This window comes from Heterodontus francisci, chromosome 1 (assembly GCF_036365525.1).
Source record: "Heterodontus francisci isolate sHetFra1 chromosome 1, sHetFra1.hap1, whole genome shotgun sequence".
Lineage (NCBI taxonomy): Eukaryota > Metazoa > Chordata > Chondrichthyes > Heterodontiformes > Heterodontidae > Heterodontus > Heterodontus francisci.
This window is the reverse complement of record NC_090371.1, coordinates 174,969,370-174,996,256: the sequence shown is the minus strand read 5'-3', so window position 1 is coordinate 174,996,256 and position 26,887 is coordinate 174,969,370. Positions and strand designations below refer to the sequence as shown.

At 41.8% G+C, this 26,887-nt stretch overlaps 1 protein-coding gene across 1 annotated transcript in view; it reads right to left on the bottom strand.

Annotated features, from left to right (window-relative positions):
- The window catches only part of wdfy3 (WD repeat and FYVE domain containing 3), a 498,547-nt gene that overhangs the window by 294,203 nt on the left and 177,457 nt on the right, over window positions 1–26,887 (bottom strand). The window contains exons 5-7 of the mRNA XM_068038896.1: window positions 14,918–15,079; window positions 13,056–13,248; window positions 7,800–7,986 (exon numbers count right to left, since the gene is read on the bottom strand). Coding sequence (XP_067894997.1) covers window positions 7,800–7,986; window positions 13,056–13,248; window positions 14,918–15,079 — 542 coding nt within the window. The remainder of the gene's footprint in view (window positions 1–7,799; window positions 7,987–13,055; window positions 13,249–14,917; window positions 15,080–26,887) is intronic.

Genomic DNA, 26,887 nt, shown 5'->3' with positions numbered 1-26,887 from the left:
TTAGGGTTTTCCTTGATCCTATCTGCCAATGACTTCTCGTGTCCTCTCCTCGCTCTTCTTAGCTCTCCCTTTAGATCCTTCCTGGCGAGCTTGTAACTCTCAAGCGCCCTAACTGAGCCTTCACGTCTCATCCTAACATAAGCCTTCTTCTTCCTCTTGACAAGCGCTTCAACTTCTTTAGTAAACCATGGCTCCCTCGCTCGAAAACTTCCTCCCTGCCTGACAGGTACAAACTTATCAAGGGCACGCAGTAGCTGCTCCCTGAATAAGCTCCACATTTCGATTGTGCCCATCCCCTGCAGTTTCCTTCCCCATCCTACGCATCCTAAATCTTGCCTAATCGCATCATAATTTCCTTTCCCCCAGCTATAATTCTTGCCCTGCGGTATATACCTGTCCCTGCCCATCGCTAAGGTAAACCTAACCGAATTGTGATCACCATCACCAAAGTGCTCACCTACATCTAAATCGAACACCTGGCCGGGTTCATTACCCAGTACCAAATCCAATGTGGCATCACCCCAGGTTGGCCTGTCTACATACTGTGTCAGAAAACCCTCCTGCACACACTGGACAAAAACAGACCCATCTAAAGTACTCGAACTATAGTATTTCCAGTCAATATTTAGAAAGTTAAAGTCCCCCATAACAACTACCCTGTTACTCTCGCTCCTGTCGAGAATCATCTTCGCTATCCTTTCCTCTACATCTCTGGAACTATTCGGAGGTCTATAGAAAACTCCCAACAGGGTGACCTCTCCTCTCCTGTTTCTAACCTCGGCCCATACTACCTCAGTAGACGAGTCCTCAAACGTCCTTTCTGCCGCCGTAATACTCTCCTTGATTAACAATGCCACACCCCCCCTCTTTTACCATCTTCTCTGTTCTTACTGAAACATCTAAATCCCGGAACCTGCAACATCCATTCCTGTCCCTGCTCTACCCATGTCTCCGAAATGGCCACAACATCGAGATCCCAAGTACCAACCCATGCTGCAAGCTCACCCACCTTATTCCGGATGCTCCTGGCGTTGAAGTAGACACACTTTAAACCAAGTTCTTGCTTGCCAGTGCCCTCTTGCGTCCTTGTAACCTTATCCCTGACCTCACTACTCTCAACATCCTGTACATTGGAACTACAATTTAGGTTCCCATCCCCCTGCTGAATTAGTTTAAACCCCCCCGAAGAGCACTAGCAAATCTCCCCCCCAGGATATTGGTACCCCTCTGGTTCAGGTGAAGACCATCCTGTTTGTAGAGGTCCCACCTACCCCAGAAAGAGCCCCAATTATCCAGGAAACCAAAACCCTCCCTCCTACACCATCCCTGCAGCCACTGTTCAACTCCTCTCTCTCCCTATTCCTCGCTTCGCTATCACGTGGCACGGGCAACAACCCAGAGATAACAACTCTGTTTGTTCTCGCTCTAAGCTTCCACCCCAGCTCCCTGAATTTCTGCCTTAAATCCCCATCTCTCTTCCTACCTATGTCGTTGGTGCCTATGTGGACCACGACTTGGGGCTGCTCCCCCTCCCCCTTAAGGATCCCAAAAACACGATCCGAGACATCACGAACCAAAAGAACAAAGAACAAAGAAAATTACAGCACAGGAACAGGCTCTTCGGCCCTCCACGCCTGCGCCGATCCAGATCCTCTATCTAAACATGTCACCTATTTTCTAAGGGTCTGTATCTCTTTTCTTCCTGCCCATTCATGTATCTGTCTAGATACATCTTAAAAGACGCCATCGTGCCCGCATCTACCACCTCCGCTGGCAACGCGTTCCAGGCACCCACCACCCTCTGCGTAAAGAACTTTCCATGCATATCCCCCCTAAACTTTTCCCCTTTCACTTTGAACTCGTGTCCTCTAGTAATTGAATCCCCCACTCTGGGAAAAAGCCTGGCACCTGGGAGGCAACACACCAACCGTGAGTCTCTCTCGTTCCCACAGAACCTCCTATCTGTTCCCCTAACTATGGAGTCCCCAATGACTAATGCTCTGCTCCTCAGGGTGTAGAAGGGAGGGTTTCAGATATCTGGACCATTGGGCTCTCTTCAGGGACAGATGGGACCTGTACAAGAAGGACAGGCTGCATCTAAACTGGAGGGACACTAATATCCTGGCTGCAAGGTTTGCTAGCGTCACTCGGGAGGGTTTAAACTAGTGTGGCAGGGGGGTGGGAACCAGAGCAGTAGGACAGCTAGTGAAATAAATGAGGAGGACATAGTAAATAAGCCAGTAGGACTAAGAGGAAGAGCAGGCAGGGAGATGTTGCTGAGCACAGCGGGACTGGTGGTCTGAAGTGCATTTGTTTCAATGCGAGAAGTATAATCGGTAAGGCAGATGAACTTAGAGCTTGGATTAGTACTTGGAAATATGATGTTGTTGCTATTACAGAGACTTGGTTGAGGGAAGGGCAGGATTGGCAGCTAATTGTTCCAGGCTTCAGAAGCTTCAGGCGGGATAGAGGGGGATGTAAAAGGGGTGGGGGAGTTGCATTACTGGTTAAGGAGAATATCACAGCTGTACTGCAGGAGGACACCTCAGAGGGGTCATGCAGCGAGGCAATATGGGTGGAGCTCAGGAATAGGAAGGGTGCAGTCACGCTGTTGGGGGTTTACTACAGGCCTCCCAACAGCCAGCGGGAGGGAGAGGAGCAGATATGTAGACAGATTTTGGAAAGATGTAAAGGTAACAGGGTTGTGGTGGTGAGTGATTTTAACTTCCCCGATATTGACTGGGACTCACTTAGTGCTAGGGGCTTGGATGGGGCAGGATTTGTGAGGAGCATCCAGGAGGGCTTCTTGAAACAATATGTAGATAGTCCAACTAGGGATGGGGCCATTCTGGACCTGGTATTGGGGAATGAGCCCGGCCAGGTGGTCGAAATTTCAGTGGGGGAGCATTTCGGGAGCAGTGACCATAATTCCGTAAGTTTTAAGGTACTTGTGGATAAGGATAAGAGTAGTCCTCGGGTGAAGGTGCTAAATTGGGGGAAAGCTAATTATAACAATATTAGGCAGGAACTGAAGAATTTAGATTGGGGGTGGCAGTTTGAGGGTAAATCAATATCTGAAATGTGGGAATCTTTCAAACGTCAGCTGATTAGAATCCAGGACCAGCATGTTCCTGTGAGGAAGACAGACAAGTTTGGCAAGTTTCGGGAAGCTTGGATAACGCGGGATATTGTGAGCCTAGTCAAAAAGAAAAAGGAAGCATTTGTAAGGTCTGGAAGGCTAGGAACAGACGAATCCCTTGAGGAATATAAAGACAGTAGGAAGGAACTTAAGCAAGGAGTCAGGAGGGCTAAAAGGGGTCATGAAAAGTCATTGGCAAACAGGATTAAGGAAAATCCCAAGGCTTTTTATACGTATATAAAGAGCAAGAGGGTAACCAGGGAAAGGGTTGGCCCACTCAAGGACAGAGATGGGAATCTATGTGTGGAGCCAGAGGAAATAGGCGAGGTGCTAATTGAGTACTTTGCATCAGTATTCACCAGCGAGAAGGACTTGGTGGATGATGAGCCTAGGGAAGGGAGTGCAGATAGTCTCAGTCATCTCATTATCAAATTGAAATCAGCCTTCCCCCAATTCAGTACCTTTATTTCCGGCCCGCCTTTGTCCTTTTCCATAACTACCTTAAATCTTAGAGTTACGTCACTATCCCCGAAATGCACCCCTACTGACACTTCTACCACTTATTCAGCTTCATTCCCTAGGATTAGGTCCAGTACTGCCCCTTCACTTGTAGTACTTTCTACGTACTGGCTCAAAAAACTGTCCTGTATGCATTTTAAGAATTCCGCCCCCTTTATGCCTTTTACACTAAGACTATCCCAGTTGATATTAAGTAAGCTGAAATCCCCTACTATTATTACCCTATTATTTTTACACCTCTGAGATTTGGCTACATCTCTGCTCCTCTATCCCTCCCTGACTGTTTGGAGGCCTGTAGTATACTCCCAGCTAAGTGATCGCCCCCTTTTTGTTTTTCAGTTCTACCCATATGGCCTCATTTGAAGAACGTTCTAAGATATCATCCCTGCTTACTGCAGTAATTGACTCCTTGATCAACAGTGCAATGCCACCTCCTCTTTTATTCCCTCCCCTGTCACGCCTGAAGATTCTATACCCTGGAATACTGAGCTGCCAGTCCTGTCCCTCCCTCAACCATGTTTCTGTGATAACAATATCATAATCCCATGTGCTAATCAACGCCCTCAATTCATCTGCCTTACTAGTAAGACTCCTTGCATCAAAACAGATGCAATCCAGCCTTGTATTTTTCCCTTGTGCCTTTACAGGTCTATATTTGCTCTGCCTTCCACTCTGACTCAGTTTCTCTTTTATATTTGACTGAGCATCACCCCCTACTGTACCCTCCACTCTGTATCCCATTCCCCTGCCAAATTAGTTTTAAACCCCCCCACCCGCACCCCCCCAACAGCACTAGCAAACCTCTCAACGACGATGTTGGTCCCGTTCCGGTTCAGGTGCAACCATCCTACTTGTACAGGTCCCACCTTTGCCAGAAACAGACCCAGTGATCCAGGAAACTAAAGCCCTCCCCCCTGCACCATCTCTTCAGCCACGCATTCAGCTGCTCTGTCCTCCTATTCCTATACTCACTAGCACGTGGCACCGGGAGCAATCCAGAGATTACAACCCTTGAGGTCCCGCTTTTTAAATCTGCTACCTAGCTCCCTAAATTCTTGCTGCAGGACCTCATCCCGTTTTTTACCTATGTCACAGGTACCAATGTGTACCACGACCTCTGACTGTTCATCTTCCCCCTTCAGCCGCTCCATGACATCCTCGACCCAAGCACCAGGGAGGCAACATACCATCCTGGAGTCATGTTTGTGGCCATAGAACACCTACCTGTACCCCTTACGATAGAATCCTCTATCACTATAACTCTTCCACTCCTTTTCCTTCCCTACTGTTTCGCAGAGCCATCCATGGTGCCACGAACTTGGCTTTTGCTGCTTTCCCCTGTGAGGCCATCTCCCCCAACAGTATCCAAAGCGGTACATCTGCTTGAGAGGGGGATGGCCACAGGGGGCTCCTGCACTACTTGCCTGCGCCTACTACTCCGCCTGGTGGTCACCCATCCCTTTTCTGCCTGTGCAGCCATTACCTGCGGTGTGACCACCTCGCTAAACGTGCTAACCACGACGTTCTCAGCATCACAGATGCTCCACAGTGAATCCACCCGCAGATCCAGCTCCGAAATGCGGGTAGCCAGTAGCTGCAGCTGGATACACTTCCTGCACACATGGTCGTCAGGGACACTGGAAGCGTCACCACACTACAGGAAGGACGCGAGGGTCCTTGCGAGCGTGCAGAGGAGATTTACCAGAATGGTTCCAGGGATGGGGGATTTTAGTTACAAGGTAAAGTTGGAAAATTGGGGGTTGCTCTCCTTGGAACAAAGAAGATTTCATAGAAGTATACAAGATTATGACAAGCTTAGATAAGTTAGACAAGGAAATATGTTCCCATTAACTAATAGTACAAGGACTAGGGGACACAGATGGAAGGTTTTGGGCAAGAGATGCAGGGGGAATATGAGGAAGAACTTTATACGCAGCAGGTGGTAATGACGTGGAACTCACTGCCCACAAGGGTGGTGGAAGCGGAGACAATATCTTCAACAGGAAATTGGATGGCCAAAGGAAATAGATTTACAGAGCTACGGGGATCAAGGGGGGAGTGGGAGTGACTGAATAGCTCCATGGAGAGCTGCCATGGACTCGATAGGCCCCTCCTTCTGTGACGTAAATGACTATGACTGAAAGAGATACAGAGGTTTTGATCGATAGGTCATTAAAACCATTGGTTTCACAGCAAATCAACAAAGCAAATAGAATGCTAGAATGCGTAGTTAAGAGGTGTAATTTGCAAATTAAAGGTAGCGATGTTGAAGTAACATCTGGCTTTGGTGAGATCATATCTAGAATACTGTGTTCACTTTTTATCTCAATATTACAAAAAAGATAATGAATTACTGTAGCAAATCCAGAAAAGAGCTTTGAAGCTGTTTCCTGAATTTAACAGGGATGGTTTTTGAGGCAAGACTGTCTACCCTTGGACTTTATTCTCGAGAAGAGGAGAAACTTGATCAGGATCTTTTAAAGTTTTCAGGGGTAAGGCAAAATGCAATCCAGGAAAGTTCTTAGTTTGGCAAGATTCAAGGACTAGAGGACATAGTTTAAAGCAAATCCAGTCATAGGAGGAAGGTGGAATAGATATAGAATATAAATGTGGAACAGATTTCCAGAAGGGGTAGTGAAAAAGAATATCATATGCTGGATGATTTTTCATTAGTAAATAAGACCTATAGTTATTGGTTCTAAAATTATGGTATAGAACCCGAGGGGGGATTTGGAAGAGTAGATTGACCAACGCTCTTCAGCCAAAAACAATGGCATGTCATATTTAATGGGGACTGCAATTTCTGAGATGGAGGGGGGAAGAACTTTAGTACATGCTTTCATATCGACTAATCTGCCTCTCACATTTTTCCTTTCATGTATTAACACCATCCCTCCGGGAGAGAGGGCAATCAGCTCCCAAGACATCTGTGTTCACTTAATAGCTGTGCAAGATCAACCTAGGCAGGGTCTCCCTTCCTCTTTGAGGACAAATAGCTGAGATCAAAAAACTTATTTCAGTAAAGATCGCAGCCACAAACTCAGATTCTACCCAATCCATACAGTTTTTAAAATTGATAAAATTCCTTTTTTATTCCTTTACTGATGCTGCCTAAGCAATGAATGTGGCCTAAAAGAATGGATCAGAAGCAAAGACACTCATCCCGCCAGCTTCTCAGATATAATAGAAAGAGGATCAAATTTTAAGATGCCCATGAGATGCATGAGTGGTGGAACTAAAATCAAGAGTATCTGGGCACCAAATTATTTGTTAGTTAGGCATTAATATGAATATTCATTAATTTATTACTAAATTCAACATCACCAGCCACAAGGAAAGAAATGCCACTTCCAGCACTACAGTCTAATGCAGCAGGCTATTATGATTAAATTACATTCAAATACACAAAATTAGAAGGGGAGAAGTAGTTCACCATATAATAACCTTTAACAGGATTTATTAAAATAGATGTATATATTTAAGCAAAATATGATGTTAAACCCAACTCAGAGGCTTTGCCGAGATAATGGAATGCAGAAATTTTATTCAAAAATAATATTGAAAAAATTAACAGCTTTATCAAAACAAGATGCAGGACTGATTTCTGCCGATTTTTGTACAATTCACTAGACAAATTGCACTGCAGTAACAGCACTTCTGTCCTTCAAAAAGAGTGATCTTAAATGAAATCTGTTAAGACTGTTGGCTCTCCTATTATGCCTGAAGTATGATTATCGTTCAATGTCCTCCATCTCTGTAGCTTCACTCTAGCTACTAAAATCCTTTTTAGTTTTACTTGATAAAAACATTCTTATTTTAACAGTAAGGGAAAAATTGTGAAATAAGTGAAATAAACCACTGCTCTCCTCAAATCTGCCATACATACTTGCTCAGGACAACCGCACAATTAGGTTTTGATTCAAAAAATTTTTACTCCCCCAACCCCCAAAATAAACAGCTGAATATACCCATTATCCTATATGAACTTAAATGTCATTAAGTTTTAAGATAGAAATAGGATTGCAGTGGTCATAGTGTACAATTACACAGCTAGCCAGTTATAGTGATCATAAAACTATGGTGCTAACCACAACTGATGACAATGGCGGAACAAAAAACAATAATTATGCCATGCACTTACCTGAGTAGAAGATCACAGAGGAATTGGTAACCTTGGCAGGACCTAAAATCATCTAAGAGAACCTGTGATATATCACTGGAGTCTTTAAGAAAGCAGGACAGTCCAGCAAACATTTCAACAATTTCCAGGGGTAAAAGATCTTCTGATTGCTGCATGTTCTGGATACAAGTGGCCACACATTCTTTTTCTATGAAACAGAAAATCAGTATAAACAGCTCGGAAAGTTGCCATCATGCATTCCCCTATAAATTCTTTTCACCCTTTGGTTCCTAGAAAAATGTGAAAAACTGAAAAAAATTCTTTTTAAAACTTCATCAGGCTCCTCAGCAAACATTAATCTAACTCAAACTAAATACAGCTCTTAGAATTGGAAAACAGGCTGCATTGTTAATGGTAGGTTAATTATATTGTTAAAGATACATTGTGAAGGGCATTGTTTAATTAAGGACTTAAGAGTGGCCTGAAATAAAACAAAGTGCTGGAAATACTCAGCAGGTCTGGCAGCATCAGTGGAGAGAGAAGCAAAGTTAACGTTTCAGGTCTGTGACCTTTCATCAGAACTGGCAAAGGTTAGAAAAGAATTAGGTTTTAAGCAAGTGAAGGGGAGGGGAGTGGGGGAGAGAACAAAGGGGAAGTTGTTTGATAGTGCAGGGGCGATTAAATAACAAAGCTGTCCTGGGACAAAGGCAAAGCGTGTGCTAATGCTTGTGGTGAATGACAAAGCATTAGTCCAGAGAGAGTGTTATTAGTGGAATAATGAGCAGTTCTGACTGCATGAAAAGGAGGCACATGGTTAAAAAAATAAAATATTAACAAAAGGCCAGTCATGCTCTGAAGTTATCAAACTCAAAGTTCAATCTGCAAGACTAGAGAGTGCCTAATTGAAAGATCAGGTGCTACTCCTTGAGCTTGCGTTGATGTTCACTGGAACAGGCCAAAGACAGAAATGTTGGCATGAAAGCAGGGGGGAGTGTTGAAATGGCAAGCAACCAAAAGCTCGGGGTCAAGCTTTCGGACTGCACGGAGGTGTTCAGCAAAGTGATCACCCAATCTGCATTTGATCTCCCCAAAGTAGAGGAGACTGCATTGTGAGCAGCGAATACAGTATACTAAATTGAAAGAAGTACAAGTAAATTGCTGCTTCACCTGAAAGGAATGTTTGGGGCCTTGGATAGTGGAGAGAAAAGAGATAAAAAGGCAGGTATTACACCTCCTGCAATTACATGGGAAGGTGCCGTGGGAAGGGGATGAGCTGTTGGGGGTATTGCAGGAGTGGACCAGGGTGTCGCGGAGAGAATGATCTCTTCAGAATGCTGACGGGAGGGGAAGATGGGTTTAGTGGTGACAACACGCTGGAGATGGCGGAGGATGATCCTCTGGATGTGGAAGCTGGTGGGGTGGGAAGTGAGGACAACCCTGTCGCGGTTCTGGGAGGGAGGGGAAGGCGTGAGGGCAGAAGTGCGGGAAATAGGCCGGACACAGTTGAAGGCCCTGTCAACCACATTGGGAGGGGAATCCTCGATTGAGGAAAAAGGAAGACATATCAGACGCACTGTGGCGGAAGGTTGCATCATCAGAGCAGATGCGTCAGAGACGGAGAAACTGGGAGAATGGAATGAAATCCTTACAAGAGACAGGGTGTGCAATCTTCCAAAACAGGGACAAAATCCTATGTGTATGGTTACTAAAATTACTGAAATAAAGAAAACAAATTTAGTTTTTAGTTTATATATAGTTTTTTATATTTCACATCTCATCAATCTCAGAGGCTGTAAATAATGAACTTGTACAATACACATGGGGAGGCAGTGTTGTAGTGGTAATGTCACTTGACTAGTAATCCAGACACCTAGGCTAATGCTCTGGGGACATGGGTTCAAATCCCACCACAGCAGATAGTGAAATTTGAATTCAAATAATAAAGTTGGAATAAAAAGCTAGTCTAATGGTGACCATAAAATCATTGTGCATTGTTATAAAAACCCATCTGGTTCACTAATGTCTTTTAGGGAAGGAACTCTGCCATCCTTACCTGGTCTGGCCTACATGTGATTGCAGACTCACAGCAAATGTGGTTGACTCTTAAATGGCCTCGCAAGCTACTCAGTTCAAGGGCAATTAGGGATGGGCAACAAATGCTGACCTTGCCAGCGACGCCCACATCCCATGAAAGAATAAAAAAAACACAAAAATAAAGATAACATGTTTCTGGTTGTTGTGCAGGTTAGCAAAGACGAAATTATTGTCTTAAATCTGAATTTTCTAGAGAGCAAACACTAAAATAAAAAATAAACCTAAGTCAGGATGTCAAAGAGAGACAAGTGAAATTGAAACCTTCAAGATCAGAAGGTAACTGAGAATGAAGGAGGCCATTAGGCCAATTTTAATTCCTTCATTCAAAAACACCTTAAATTCCTCCAGCCTATTTGGTTCTTTACAACACCAGGTTTTCACAATTTTATCTGAAAATCCATTCCATGTATTGCTCACAGTGTGTGCAGAACTTCCCGATCATTCCTAAATCTGCCTTTTATTAACTGGAATCTGTGTTCCCATGTCCCACTCTCTCAGCCTGCTTCAAAATAATTTTCCAGACTTACTTGTTCCATAATGTTAACTTATATACTATGTTATGATCCTGTAGTTTTTTTGGGGGGAGAATGCGGTGTGCCTTTAAGGCTGGAAAGGGAGCCGTACTGCTTTAAGGCAACAAGCCCCAGAAACTGATTCAAAGAGTGCATTCTCATTGCCCGGGATACATCCATTCGGACTGAGCACCGAGATACACATAGTTATCGAATGACGTTTGAAACTAATTGAAAAGCTGGTTTTTGAGACAGTTAAGAGAAACAGAGACAGCTGTGTGTTAGCACCTGAAAGAAGAGCTATCAGACCAGTTAAACTGAAGAAAGAGAATTTAGTCTGTTTATTTATTATTCTCTCTCAAAATTTTGAAGTCAAGCCAAAACGGAGATCTCAGATAATTTAAACTGAAGGAAGGAAAGTTAGACTGACAATTTTTTATCCCTCAAACATTCTAAAGCCAAATTGGTTCATTAAAAAGTATTTGCAAGTTGTTAATTGTTGAAATTCATTGCTGGAGAAGGAGCAACTATTTCGACTTCTGAATTAGACTACAGACTGTTGTACTGTTGAAGAACCTTTTTTTCCCCCAGCTGTGAGGACTTCAAGCAACCTTGGACTGTTCCACATCCGGCAGGAGCGTGAATCAGCAAAGACTCTAATTTTTTCTATTTTAAATGTTGTCGTATCTTCGTAGTGTTTAAGAATTTGTTTTTTCTAATTAAACGGTTAATTTGTTGATTTAAAGACACCTGGTTTGGTGAGCCTCATTCGGGGGTTAACAGATGGTACAATTTGGCTGGGTCTTTCTCCAATTTGGAAAGTTTAAAATGATATGTTAGGCGATCTGTGGAGAGACGGGATTCAATTAACAGTGCATTCCTTCTACCACAATCAGAATCGTATATTTTGATTGGGGGCTTTGACTGGAGTCGTCGGTTGTTACAACTGCTGTAAGATTGCCACAAAGAGGTCTCCTTTCAACGCTTAAAAGCCCTTGTTTGTTCAATCTATTCTTATAATTCAAACCTTTGACATGGGAATCAGCTTATGGTTCTTCTCTGCACTGTCTTTAATGATTGAACTTGTGCCTCAGTGACCAGAAGTCAACACAGTACATAAGAATCCTAGAATAGAATCACAGGCTCGTTACAGCAGAGGAGGTGGCCATTTGGCCCATCAAGCTCATGCCAGATCTCTGCAACAGCAAACGAGCCAATCCCACTTCCCAGCCCTGTCCCCATAACCCTGCACTTGTTTTCTCTTCAGGTGCAAAACCAACTAAACCACCTGCTGTGAAAAAAAAATTCTTCCTCAAGTTGCCTTTGATTCTTCTGTCAATCACTTTTATCCTTTGTCTCTGGTTATCGATCCTTCTGCCAACGGGAACAGTTACTCTATCTAGTCTGTTCAGACTTCCCATGATTTTGAACACCTCTATTATGTCTCAACCTTCTCTTCTCCAAGGACAGCAACCCCAGTTTCTCCAATCCATCCACGTAACTAAAGTCCCCCATACCTGGAACCATTCTCGTGAATATTTCCTACACCCTCCCTAAAGCCTTCACATCCTTCCTAAACTGTGGTGCTCACAATTGGACGTAATACTCCAGGTGAGGCTGAACCAGTGTTTTATAAAGATTCATCATAACTTCCTTGCTATTGTACTCTTTGCCTCTACTTATAAAGCCCAGGATCTGATCTCTTTTTAACCACTTTCTCAACCTGCTCTGTCACCTTCAACCTTCTTTGTACTTATACCCCTTGGTTTCTCTGTTCCTGCACCCATTTGGAATTGCACCCTTTAGTTCACATTGCCTTTCCTCGTTCCATCTACCAAAATTTATCACTTCACTGTTTCCAGTGGCAGAAGTGTCAGTAGCAAGAGGACACAGATTTAAGGTAATTTCCAAAAGAACCAAGATGAGAATTTTTTTTTAATGTAGCGAATTATGATCTTGAATGCAATGGCTGAAAGGGTGGTGGAAACATTCAATAATAACTTTCAAAAGGAAATTGGATAAATACTTGCTGGGGAAAAATTTGCTGGGCTATGAGGGAAGGACAGGGGAGTGGGACTAATCGGATAGCTCTTTCAGAGCCAGTAGAGGGACAATGGGCCAAATGACCTCTTTCAGTGTTGTATGATTCTAAGAATATCTGATGGTAAATGTAGCCAGCAATACTTGAAGACAAATCTTCAGTTCAGTGTCCAATCTCCATCAAGGCTGGTACAAAAGTGTCTTCGGAGTTAACTTTGAAATTAAACATTCAATATTCATTAGAACAAAAAGATAAAGGGGACATTACAGTAAGTGTAATCAGTAATAAGAAAAATTTGTAATTGAAGCATAAAGGAGGAAGTTAAAAGACTTTTCTTGTGCAAAGGATCATTTAAATATAGGAAGTATCAACCACAAGTGGCAACTGAAACTAAGTAAATTATGACATTTAAAAAAAATAAATTAAAACTTTAAGAAAAATATTAAAAGGCCATTGGATGTAAGCAATGAGCTGGAATTAGCACAGATAGCTCTCATGTGGAGCTGGCATTGGCAAGATTGAATGGCCTCCTTCTGTGCTGTAAATTTTAATATTCTTTGACAATCAAGATTCCACTGTAAGTACAAAAACACATACAAATGAGAATGGAAGGATGTTGCAGATACCTACCATGAATGTATTTGATGACATTGAGACTGAGTCCATGCCGAGATATGGTCCTTAGTACCTCTCCCGCACTCTTCCTCCAGAGGATATTATGGGGAGGACACCAGGAGGTTATAGCACTGAACAGAAGCTGGAGGTCATCTTTCTGGGCTAGCTCTTCTGCTGGCGACACATAGTTGCAGAGTTTCACCAAGATCTAACAAAAAAAAGTCAAACTAAAATGCCAAACCCAGGGACCATATTGATTTTATATAATGTTGGTGAGCTTGTCAGCCTTCAGACAATCATGTTAACCTTTAGGAACAATTAGCTGATGAATACTACCAAAAAAAACTGAGTTATCCTATAATCAGCAAAGATCGTTCTCAATCATGGTATCATTTTTGAATTGCTATCAAGCTACTTTATCCAAAAAAATACAACCGTTGCAAATGAAACGTCATTCACTAATTCTTTCTATGATAGCAGGATTCATTTTTGGACACAAGATTGAGAATTGCCCAATGGTACAGCAGTGTTGAAACTACAGGCTTGATCAAAACTGAAACAATTTGATTTAAGAACATCTGAGTATAAATGTAGCCAGCAGTACCTAATTTCTGTCATGGCTGTTACCTGAAGGTCTTTTAAGTTATAAATAGATCCAATATCTGTCAGCTGTTCTCAATGCAAGAACTGTTCTGTTAAATAAAAATACTGCTGTTTCTGAATTTTTATTTTGCATGGGGAAAGCTAAATCAAAATGTGAATTTTTAAGTTTAAACATACAGCATCTAGGCAGACATAGATGATCACACATTGATGAATCCAAGTTCTTCAGAACTTCCCTAAGGGACAATAGTTGCATCTAAATTTCAGTTCAAAATCTAGAGACACTTTACCATCAAATTTATAGAAATAATTTTTTCCTGAAAGCATGAACCTACACTCCTCAAGATATACGCTTTTCAGTAATTTTTTTTTAGAGGCTATGAATCCAATTTTGCTTCAATTCACCGACTCTCAATCTACAAAATTCTACCAATACCTCTGAGCTGTTTATAAATGAGGCACGCAAGGGTGACCTGCCACAGGTTTTCCTTGAATTTTAACTCCCCGAGGGAAGGCACCTGGCATTGGCAATCCATCAGTATGGGGATGAATCACACATTTCTTGGTGCATGAATTAGCTTGCTGAGAGTAGCGTTTTGAAGCATTAAAAAAAAAATCACAGGTTGGCGCTGTAGTGGAGGGTGGGGGGATGATGCAGCAGGTCAGACATTGGCACTTCCAACTCTGGGACCAAGGCTTAATTTCAGTCTAAACTGATGGGATCAAAGTTTTACCTGTCTCGATGTAAATTTTCATCTATCTCAATGTACATTGAACACCGTTTTCCTTGTACCAGACACCCTGGTGCAATATTTTCTAAAGTGCTGGCTGACACCTATGTTGGTCTCACAAGGAGATGATTTTCAACATCTTACAAAATTTTAAAAGAGAAAACCATTTGTACGTTAAAAGGTCAAACAATAGCTAATTGTAAAAAGCTTTTGAGATACCAGAACCACTACAATTGATATTTTATCTTTGATTTATGTCAATCCATTTTAGCCTCCTTATAATACTGTCAGAAATGAAAGGGCATAAATGATTGCATTTGACATTAAAATATATTCTTAACTTGCAAATTATGTAGAGTCACAATATTACCAATGTTAAAACCACCAATTAAGGATTACTATTCAACTCAGATCATCTTACTAATTGAGTACAGTGAACACTGCTGATAAATAGATGGCTCCGAATGAAACTGTCACATTGAAAACGTCATTAAGGAATCTCAGGATAAACGCTAAGTAGATTCAAACATATGAGTATTTCACCTGGACAAACACCTTCTGCAACAGCCCCCGTCGCTCGCTAAGTGGTAGCTCTGTCTGAGCTCCTCCAGGTATATCGGGCACATGTGGAAGATCGAAGAATAGATAGAGGCATTTAACCAGCGTGGAAGGCAAAGACATCGTAGTCATATAGTCCACAGTTTTCTGTTTCAAAAAAAAAAGATAATCAGACTATTTTTATCCACATTTAAATTGCACAGTGATCCTCTATTTGGCACTTCCAGTACCAGAATTTCAAGCACACCTCTAAATACAACTCAATAAGTAGCACAAGCAATAAATCTAGCAGCTCTCAACCAAGTCACGAATCTGAGGCCTCATGCACTAAATTCACTTAATAAAATCTGCCCATTCCTTGACTATCACATCAACTGGTCCACCAAATAGGTGCATGGTACTCTATATCAGGGAGAAGTAAAACTAAATTGGTCTAGGTTACTGTGCATGGATAAGTTGACCGGACTTTTACGGTGGCTGATGGAAGCCGGCCTCCGCGTAAAAGAAGGTGGGAAACCATCTCCTGCCTCGCCTGGGGATCCGTTCCGTATTTTACAGGTCCCCAGGCTTTAACTTATCAGAGGTGGGACTTACACCTGCTTGAGGGAGGAAGTCCCGCCTCATTGAGCTGCCAGCCAATCAGCAGGCTGGCAGCTCTCATCCCAGCGGCGCTACTGGGAGCGGTGGCCACTGCTGGGACTGCAGGCCAGTGTGCACAGCAGATGCCTGGGTGACAGGAAGGCAGGAAAGTTTTGGCTGCCTCGCCTGAGGTAATCGGTCAGCCCCTGGCAAGGCAAGGGTGGTCATTTGGAGGCACTGTTGGGTCTTGGGGGTGGTTGGGGTGTTGGGGACAGCCCTCCATCAGGCACCCTGTGGAGGCAGGCGAAGGCCCTTAAGTGGCTGTTACGTGGCCACTTAAGGGCCTTGATTGGCCTGAGGCGGGCGGGCCATTATTCGCCACCCACCCCCTGCCCTACATAAATGGGGGCGGAGGCGGGAGCGGGTCAGGAAAGCCCCCGGAGCCTCCCGCTCCATTTTATGCCACCCACCCCGCCACCATTCGGCTTGTTGGGGTGGTGTAAAATTCTGGCCATTGTCTTTTGCTGGTTACTCACAGGAAGTCGGCGTACTCGGTGGGCCGAAGGGCCTGTTTCGGTGCTGTATGTCTCTATGACTCTATAAAGTAGCTCTCATTCACCAACTCACTATTTGTCAAATGCAAAAACTTAAAAAAAAAATTGAAGCTCATACTTTGAAATATTTGACTTCTCTACCGGAACTGCCACCTACACTTCATTTCCAAGGCTGGTTGCTAAAAACTCATCTCAACCTCCCAGCATCCACCCTCTTGGTACTGATCCACTAAAGGCAACTTTATTGCACATTTATTCCTCTCCCAAAGATGCTCCGATTCCTTGTGTTGTGTCATGCAGGCCCCCAACTGCCAAGAATGAGGCACATTAATTTCACCACATGGACATTAAATTTCAAACTGTTGCTGCAAAGAGAAGGCCTGTTACAAGGGGTTGCCAGGCCCCTGGCTGGAAAGACATTTCTGCATATTAACAGACAGTGTGTGTAGACAAAGGACCGTTCCCCGACACATACAATACACAAAGCCAGAATTGGTTATACCAGTCGGTCATGTGACTACTCTGCTGGCCAACATGGGGAGTTTTAAATTGTAGAGACAGTGTTTGAACTGGCAGAAAGCTCTTAGCTCCTAGATTGAAAAGACCTCTCCTGGCTGGCTCGCCACAGCCTTTCCTGTCTGCTCCCGTCACTTTCTTACGGAACTCCAAAAAACCGACTGAAGACACATGAACCCAAAGAGAGAAAAGTCTCCTCCAGTGAACAAAGTTTAAGAAGAATACTGGGCCCCAACGAAAAGCAAGAATCTATCTACAAACAAGGACTCTACAGTGAGCTCGAAGACCCGTAACAAAAAAACTCTTCAGATACTGCCTCAAACCTTTCCACTTTATTTTTCTTCTGCTCTTTTCTGTCTCTATTTGCATGTGTATCACATATACACGCTAGCGTGGGCACGTCGTGTATCTGTCGGCGTTAACCAAATTAGAGTTTAAGTTCAAGTTCAATAAAATTTCACCTTTCTTCTTTAAACCTAAGGAAGCCTGTTTGTGCTCGCTTCTTTGCCTTATAATTGGAAAGCTGTGAACAAGGATTCACAAAGGGGGAGCTAAAAACACGGTGTGTTTAACATTAAACCCTGTTACACACAGACCAGGTGACAGCTGAAAGGGAACCCTAGGCCTCTTTCTCACCTGGTCGTAACAGTTGACTAACTCAGAGGGTGTGGAGAAAAACTTCCCATTTAAACAGAACTCTTAGGCCTCTTACATAGTAGAGGAGCAAGAAACTTGGCTTGTCCTTTAATTTTCTCTTCTGCTGGAGAAGTATCCTCCCTCCAGTCAAGCATCTCTGTTCTGATGAAAAGGTCACAGACCTGAAATGTTAACTCTCTCCACTGATGCTGCCAGACCTGCTGAGTATTTCCAGCACTATCTGTTTTTATTTCTGATTTCCAGCATCCGCAGTATTTGCTTTTACTTTGTTTTCATTTTATAACTCTTATTCATAGAAAACTAACAAAAGACAACAATTCAAACCAATTTCTATTTTTTTCCCTACCTCAACACTTCCTTTGACCTTCTTCATTTAGTTTGCAGTATTTCCCTCAGTATTGTCCTCAGTACCTTGCTCTACAGCAGCAAGGCCTGGACAATGTATGTCAGCCAAGAGCAACGTCTCAATTCATTCCATCTTCGCTGCCTCCGGAGAATCCTTGGCATCAGGTGGCAGGAACGTATCTCCAACACCGAAGTCCTCGATGCGGCCAACATCCCCAGCATATACACCCTACTGAGCCAGCGGCGCTTGAGATGGCTTGGCCATGTGAGCCGCATGGAATATGGCAGGATCCCCAAGGACACATTGTGCAGTGAGCTCGTCACTGGTATCAGACCCACTGGCCGTCCATGTCTCTGCTTTAAAGACATCTACAAATGCGACATGAAGTCCTGTGACATTGATCACAAGTCGTGGGAGTCAGTTGCCAGTGATCACCAGAGCTGGCGGGCAGCCATAAAGGCGGGGCTAAAGTGTGGCGAGTCGAAGAGACTTAGCAGTTGGCAGGAAAAAAGACAGAAGCACAGGGGAGAGCCAATTGTGTAACAGCCCTGACAACCAATTTTATCTGTAGCACCTGTGGAAGAGTCTGTCACTCGAGAATTGGCCTTTATAGCCACTCCAGGTGCTGCTTCACAAACCACTGACCACCTCCAGGTGCTTACCCATTGTCTCCCGAGACAAGGAGTCCAAAGAAGAAGATTTAAAGTAAAAAAGCTACATGAATAGAGGGATGGCCAAGGGGCAGAAAGCAAAAATAAGCACTAAATGGAACTTTTATACTATTGGTAAGATGCGACTACTGCTCTGCCCCAGGACATTGTGCTGACCGCTTTTTGGAAAATTTCCCTCAATTCCCTCCTTAATCTTCTCTGTTCATGCAAACACAGCCCTAACTTTTCAGCTATACTGCTTAACTTTTCACCTATCATTCTCGTGAATTTTTGCTGTAACTTTCCAGTTTCTTATATTCTTCCTATATGGAGTGCCCCATAACTGGATGAAATACTATAACTGCAATCTAACACATGGTACTGTATGCATACATCATGCACTTGTTTTTTTATATTTAATGTCCTTATGTATAAAATCCAAAATCTCAGTTGCCTTTTTTATCTCCACTTCCATTTTTAAAGGCCTATGTATTTACACCCCTGGATATCTCGGTTCCTCCATTTTGTTAGTAGTCTAATCACTTAGGGTCGATTTCCTTACACTGCTCTTTAACCAGAATAGCACATCATTCTCTTTGTGCCAATTTCCAAATTATTTATATAAATGAAAAACAAAAGTTTGGGATGCACCACTACCTGCATCCAGCCAATCCTAAAAGCATCCAGTTACTGCTTTTTTTGTTTTCTGTCCCTTAGACATCTCTCTATTTGTGTGGTTTAAATTTACCATAACTACCATATGCCCTCATTTTCATAAGTTTAGGCATCACTTTGGGAAATGCCTTCTGAAAAATACATTAATTGCATCCCACTTTATTTATACACGCTGTGAATTTCTATAAAGAAAAAATCAACTAGGATTGTCAAGCAATACCTGTCTTTTAGAAATCCGTGCCGTCTATTCTTGATTAGCCCATGCCTTCTAAATATTCATTAATCTTATGACGTTATTATGCATGATATGTTTATTCATAATTGAGGTAATAATACTTCTAATATTTTTTCCCTCTAGAACTGGGGTATAGTATTTGCAACCCTAATGTTCCTTGGTGCAATTCCCATTTCTATTTTGGAAAAGGATAGTTAATATATTTGCTACCTCTTCCACAATCTCAGTATCCGGGATGTATATCATCTTGATAATTTTTCTAATTTTAATCCCATCAACCTCTAAAAAAATGTCCTTTCGAATACTCAACTCCAGTGATGGCTCTTCCATATCCACCTTGAGCACTGTTACAGTCTCATTCTTATCTCTGAATTCACTAATACAAGATATTTAGATTTTTTCACCATTCCCTCATTCTCAAGTGTACGATTTCCCCCATTACCTCTAATTACTATTTTAACTAATATATTATGCTACTATTGTATCCACCTATGTGGTCCAGAAAAAAATTGGGCAGTCCTGTATGAGAGGAAAATGCAAACTTATCTACATTCTGGATCTTCCTGAATCACAATCTATTTTGATTTTCACGTAAGAATATATTGTGGACTGTATCAAACCCAATCAAATCCACAGTTACGCCATTAGATTGCCTTGGATATCTAATTTAGCTGTCCACTCAAAATAATTTGAGATATAAAATTGGTTACTTCTAAATCTACACTGGCCTTACCTATAACCTCTGTTTTCAGATAACTTGAGATAGCATCCCAAAAGTAAAAATAAGTGCACTGTCACCCAAATGCAGAAAAACAACCAGGACATGCCCCTTTCTGATTCTGCTGTCTTAACAGCTGCCATGTAAAAGCATATTCTTGTACCAATCCTATCGGTCTGGTAATGCATCTTTCTTTTTAAAGGAGATAGTGGTAGAAAGATAACCACAGCTAACTTGCACAGAGCTTGAATTGCATTCAAAGAGCAAGAGAAAGGTTTATTCCTTCACTCACTCAATATCTACATAAAAATAGAATTAACTTTCTATTCCACTTCAGAACAAGGAAGCAACTAAGAGATCACTATAAAAACAGAAAATGCTGGAAATACTCAGCAGGTCAGGCGGCATCTGTGAAGAGAGAAACAGAGTTAACACATCAGGTTGATGACTTTGATCAGAACTGAAACATTAATTGTCTCTCCACAGATGCTGCCTGACCCGAGTGTTTCCATTATTTTCTGTTTTCAGTTCAGATTTGAGCATTCACTGTATTTTGCTTTTGAGAGAGATTGTCGTCTTGAGTTGTCAGATAAAGACAGTAACACCTCTGATGAGATTTAAAAGAAGAAAACAAAACAGAATTCACAAACAGAAGTTTATCCCAGTGGCAGATTCATAATCTTGCAAAAAACAAGTATGCCATCAGGATAACAAATCCATTATTTACCAGTAAACATCAGCAGCCATCCCCTGAAATCTGAATTAAATATTGCAGGTTAAAAATTGGCTAAAGAAAGTACAGATAAGGGTGGGTCATCCAACTACTCCTTTCACCTCGCATTCACCATCATAGGCAACAGCAGGACAGAGAGTGTATAATGCTTCAATGTAACTGTGTGTAAAGACCAGCTAAAACCAGTTTTGAGATACACCATCAAAGCGTGCTTACTAGAGGAGGGAGCTGTCCATTTATCTCAGCAGAAATTCTACAAGAAGCTGCAGGCTGTGTTAATTGCCTAAGGAAGATAAAACCCTCTGAAGAGACCATTTGTATTGCTGGAGGTAGCAAAATTCCTTTTCTTTACTTCCAATCCAAGAAGTCTTTGCTTCAAGATAGGATCTCTTGACTGATTGGGGTTTTCTGAAATTCGCAGTAAAGTTTCGACTGAGAGACTGTCGGTTTTAAAAATCTGAGTGGATCCATTGCTATACTCCTTGTTTAAAGAACGGTGTGACGCCTGCTGCAGCCGAAGTGCTTTGAATGCCTATCTCTTGAAGGACTGTTTCATCAGATCTGCATGGAGACTTCAAGTGGCATTTGATTATTTTTACACTAGGATACCTCACCCATCTGGAACGCAACCCACAAAGACCCAGTTATTTATTTATTCTTAAACAGTTAATTTTTTAAAATATCATTCTTTTTAAAAACTGGTTAACCATTGATTTTGGAGTGCGTGTGTGTGAATGGGCAGTTAGGTTAAAATAAGATGTTATAAGGTCTTTAGACAGGTTTATCTTAATAGTGTTTAAGATTTAGTTTTTAATAAATAGTTAATTTGGTGTTGTCGAAAGGTACCTGGTTTGGTCTGTTTTATTCTGGAGAGGAGGGGGGAGGGGGTGCGTTACTAGAGTGTTTAATGTGGCTGTTTTCCAGTTGGGTGGGAAAACTTTAATATGCTGCGACTTGTGGAGTAATGGGACTGAATTGAGTGTGTGTTGCTCCCATCTCGGTTGTAACAATAGGAAAAAGATGCAGATACTGAATCTACACCAAAATGTAAGATTTAGAAAATAGAAGGAAGGACGATTCATAATCTCAGGAAACACAATGTATGGGGATTATAACACCACATTCGTAAAATAATTTTATGAAGTTCTAATATACTTTTGAATGTCTTAAAATAAGATCAATTGATTACAAATTGCCTGTATAATTTCAATTCTATTTGATTAGATTCATTATATTCAAAATTTAAAAAGCAATAAAATTATATACTAAAGGTCACAGGAGGGATTAGATTTATTGTTGAATCTTATGATTCTCTGGTTATTTATTGAATATTTCTTTCTTGAAGATGTACTTTAAAAATACAATGGAGCATTCACTGAGTAAAATAATTACCACTGAATAGTGAACCAGAATAAAGACTTAGCTCTTTCACAGCAATAAAGATCCAATACCCAATTTGCATTTTAAGACTTGGCAAAAAAGAGAAAATATGTCACAATGGGTAAGAGATAATACAGTAAACAGTGAGGATGTAATAAAATGTGAGAAGAATCTTAACAGGCTTTAAGAGGACATAGACAAACTAGTTAAAGAGAGAGATTTATAACAGATGTGAAATGATTCATTTTGGTAGAATAATGTGGAAAGGTGATATAAACTAAAAGGCACAAAGGTAAAGGAAGACAGAGGCCTGGGGGTATATGTAGACATGTCTTTGAATTTGGCTGGACAAGTTGAGAAGACGGTTAAAGGCAGCATACGGGATCTTTGGCTTCAAAAAATTGATGCATTGGGTACAAAAGCAAGTTATGCTGAACCATTATAAAACACTAGTTAGGTCTTTGTTGGAGTATTGTGGTCACTTCTAGGCACCACTCTTTTGGAAGGACGTCAAAGCCTTTGAGAGGGTGCAGAAGAGATTTACTAGAATGGTACCAGGGATGAAAGACTTCAGCCACGTGGAGGGATTATGTGGAGAGAAACTTTTTTTTTTCTTAGAGCAGAGGTGGTGGAATTAATTAGATAACTCTTTCAAAGAGTCGGCCCAGGCAAGATAGATGGAATGACCTCCTCCTGTGTTGTATGCATCATTCTACGACTATATTTGGAGCACCATCTCTCTAAATCACCTATGAAATTATGTTTATATAATAGAAACGTAGATATGACTCGGGGTGGGGGGGGGGGGGGGGGGGGGGGCGCTGAAAATTCTTAGCTTTTCCAGCGTACGCCCACCACAACTCCGGCAGGAATACATTGGAAGGGCTGGAAATTAGGCTGGGACCCAGATATGCCTCCACTGGCAGCAGAATGTAATTATAGCCTGGCAAATTTGCTTAGGCAATTCCATTATAGATGGGACATATAAAATATAAAAATAAAGACAGAATGTATGACTTTAAAATGGGGACTGAATCAAGTCTATATGGCTGGTTTAGGTATCAACCGTTCTCAAATGCACTTCCACCTCCAAACAATATTTTGTTTTATTTCATTCGTTCTTGGGATGTGTGCATTGCTGAGAAGACAAGCATTTATTGCCCATCCCTAACTGCCCTCAAGAAGGTGGTAGTGAGCCGCCTTCTTGAACCGCCGCAGTCCAAGTGGCATAGTAACACCCACAGTATTGTTAGGAAGGGAGTTCCAGGATTTTGATCCAGGAGTGAAGGAATGGCAATGTATTTCCAAATCAGGGTGGTCCATGACTTTGAGGGAAACCTGCAGGCATAGGTGTCCTCATGTGCGTGCTGCCCTTGTTCTTCTAGGTGATAGTGGTTGCATGTTTGGGAGGTGCTGACGAAGAGGTCTTGACGAATTGCTGCAGTGCATCTTGTAGATGGTACACACTGCTGCCACTGTGTGCTGGTGGTGGAGGGAGTTAATGTTTAAGGTGGTGGATGAGGTGCCAATCAAGCAGACTGCCTTGTCTTGGACAGTGCTCAGCTTCTTGAAAGTTGTTGAAGCTACACACTTTCAGGCAAGTGGAGAATATCTGATCATACTGCTTAATTGTGTCTTCCAGCCAGTGGGCAGGTTTTGAGGAATCAGGTGAGTTGTTGACCATGTGAGGGCACTGTCAACTCAACCTCAAAACCCAAAACTCAAACTGGGTACAGCAAAGGATACCACTTTCAACGTTCACTCCCTCAACCACCAGCACACTGTGGTTGCTGTGTGTACCATCTACAGGATGCACTACAGCAACTCACCAAAGCTCCTTTGACAAACCTGCAACCTCAACCACGCTGAAAAACAAGCAAGATCGCCTCCAAGTCACAAAGCATCCTGACTTGAAAATATATTGCTGTTCCTTGATTGTTGCTGGGTCCTAACAGGTCTGTGGGTAAACCTATAACATGCAGACTGTAGCAGTTCAAGAAGGTGGCTCACCACCACCTTCTCTCGGGAAATTAGGGACAGGCAATAAATGCTGGCCTTGCCAGCAACACCAACATCTTATGAATGAATTTTTGAAAACGTCCAGGGAACTATAGACCAGTCCGTTTCATCAGTAGTTAGAAAAATAGTGGAATTCCTACTAAAGAAGAAAATAGAAAAACATCTGGAAATGAACTATAATAGTTAATATGGATTTTAAGAATGAATGTCTTGCTTGAACAACCGCATTGAATTCTTTGAAGACATAATAGAGTAGACATGGACAATACATTAGATGGAATATATCTAGATTACCAAAGGCTTTTGATAAAGTACCAGATAACAGACTAATTAATAAAGTCAGAGCATGTGCAGTCAGGAGACAAGCAGCAGAATGGATAGTTGGCTGCACGCTGGAAAGCAGAAACTGGGGTAAACTGTGGCTATTCAGATTGGCAAAGGTGGGAAATGGGATCCCACAAGGATTGCTGCAGTGTTCCAGTGAACATCAACGCAAGCTCGAGGAACAGCATCTCATCTACCGATTAGGCACACTACAGCCTGCCGGACTGAACATAGAGTTCAATAATTTCAGAGCATGACAGCCCCCCATTTTACTTTCATTTTTAGTTATTTTTTCTTCCTTTTTTTTTACATTCTTTTTTACATTTTTTACTATCTTTTTTTGCATTTATTTCATTTCATCTTAGTTTGTTCAGTTTGCTTACCCACTGTTTTTTTCAGGTTGTTTTTCTTCAGGTTTGCACTTGCTGCTGTTCAATATTCAGTGTATTCACACCTAATCTGTACTAATGCTTTGTCTTTCAACACACCATTAACATATTGTTTGCCTTTGCTCCGTGACCTTTTGGTCAGCTATGTGGCCTGGTCCAATCTGCACCTTCTCCTTTGTTATCTCTTTCCCCACCCCCACCTCACTTGCTTATAATCTGTGACTTTTCTAATATTTGTCAGTTCCGAAGAAGGGTCACTGACCCGAAACGTTAACTCTGCTTCTCTTTCCACAGATGCTGCCAGACCTGCTGAGTGATTCCAGCATTTCTTGTTTTTGTTTCAGATTTCCAGCATCCGCAGTATTTTGCTTTTATTATCCCACAAGAATCAGTTTTGTTTACAATTTCTATGAACAAGTTAGACTTTGGAATCAAAAACACAGTTTCTAAATTTGCAGTCAACACCAAATTGGGAGGGAAGATAACTGCACCAAATTACATGATGACATTAATAAACTTGCAGAATAGGCATTGAGAAATTAATTGGGAAATTAATTTCAACATAGACAAGTGTGAGGTATTACATTTTGTTAAGTAAAAAGGTCTATTACTTGGAAAATAAGAATCTAAATGGGTAGAGGAGTGAAGAAATCTGAGAGCACAAATACACAAATCACTGAGGTACTGATGCAGACCAATAAGGCCATAACAAGAACAAACTAAGTGCTAGGGTTTGTTCAAGAGGGATAGAATTGAAAATTAGAGAAAACTTGCACCAAATCTTGGTTATCCCACAATTGGAGTATTGTGTGCAGCTCTGGTTGTCATACTACAAGATATAGAGGCACTAGAGAGGGTACAAAAAATTTACAAGGATGATATGAGAAATGTGAGGTTACACCGATCAGGAAAGGATGAAAAAGCTGTGTCTTTCTTCTCTTGAATAGAGAAGGCTGAGGGATGACCTAATGGAGGTCATTAAAATTATGGAAAGTTTTCCGAGAGTAGACACAGAGAATGTTTCCACTTGAAGAGTACAATATAAAACAGTTACCAAGAAATCAAATAGGGAATTCAGAAGAAATTTCTTCATCCAGTGAGTGGTGAGAATGTGGAACTCTCTACCACAGGGAGTAGTTGAAGGTGAATAGTAAAGATGCATTTAAGAGGAAGATAGATAAAAGTATGAGGGAGAAGGAAATAAGGGTTATGTTGATAAAGTTATGAGGAAGGATGAGAGGAGCAGAAATGCCAGTATGGACTGGCTGGGCCGAATGGCCTGCTTCTGTGCTGTATATTCTATGTAATTCTATATAATAGTCCCAGCATTTCCAGTTTATAGATCAGAAATTTCCAGCATCCACAGTATTTTGTCTTTTGGATCTGAGCCTATGTCCTGGAGACAGTGAAAGATCATTTGACATTCCAATGGTCATTTATACTCATCACTCAAAACAATCCTAACATGGATTATTACCAAGTTAGGCTGATCAATTGTGCGGGAGTGAAGAGACAGAAAGAAGTCTCCAGTTTGACTAAAAGCTAACACTGGAGTCAGGCTTTGGGGAAAAGAGAGCACTGCAAATGCATGAAACAGGCATTCAGTGTGAATGAAGCAGTCATGTAGCAAAATGCTGCAAGAAGGCTGAAAAGGCAGGAGACTGCAAGGATAGAAGCTCTGCTCGTGATTGCAAAGGGACATGCAAAAAAAAGTTATTAGAATATAAGTACACCATTCGGTCCCTTGAGCCTGGTCTGCCATTCACTAAGATAAATGATGATCTACCTCAGCTACACCTTCCCATACTATTCCCACATCCCCTGATTTCCTTAGTATCCAAAATTCTATCGATATCTGATTTGACTATACTCAACAACGAAGCATCCACAGCTTTCTGGAGTAGAGGATTCCAAAGGTTCACAATCCTTTGAGTGAAAAAATTTTTCCTCATCTAAGTCCTAAATGGCCAACCCCTTATTCTGGGACTGTGACCCCTAGTTCTATACACCCCAGCCAGGGGAAACATTCTACCAACATCTACCCTGTCAAGCCTCTTAAGAATTTTAGATGTTTCAATGAGATCATATCTCACTCTTCTAAACTAGGAAATGTTAGATCTAGTCTGATCAATCTCTCCTCACAATTCCTGTATTTCAGAATCACACTGGTGAACCTTCAT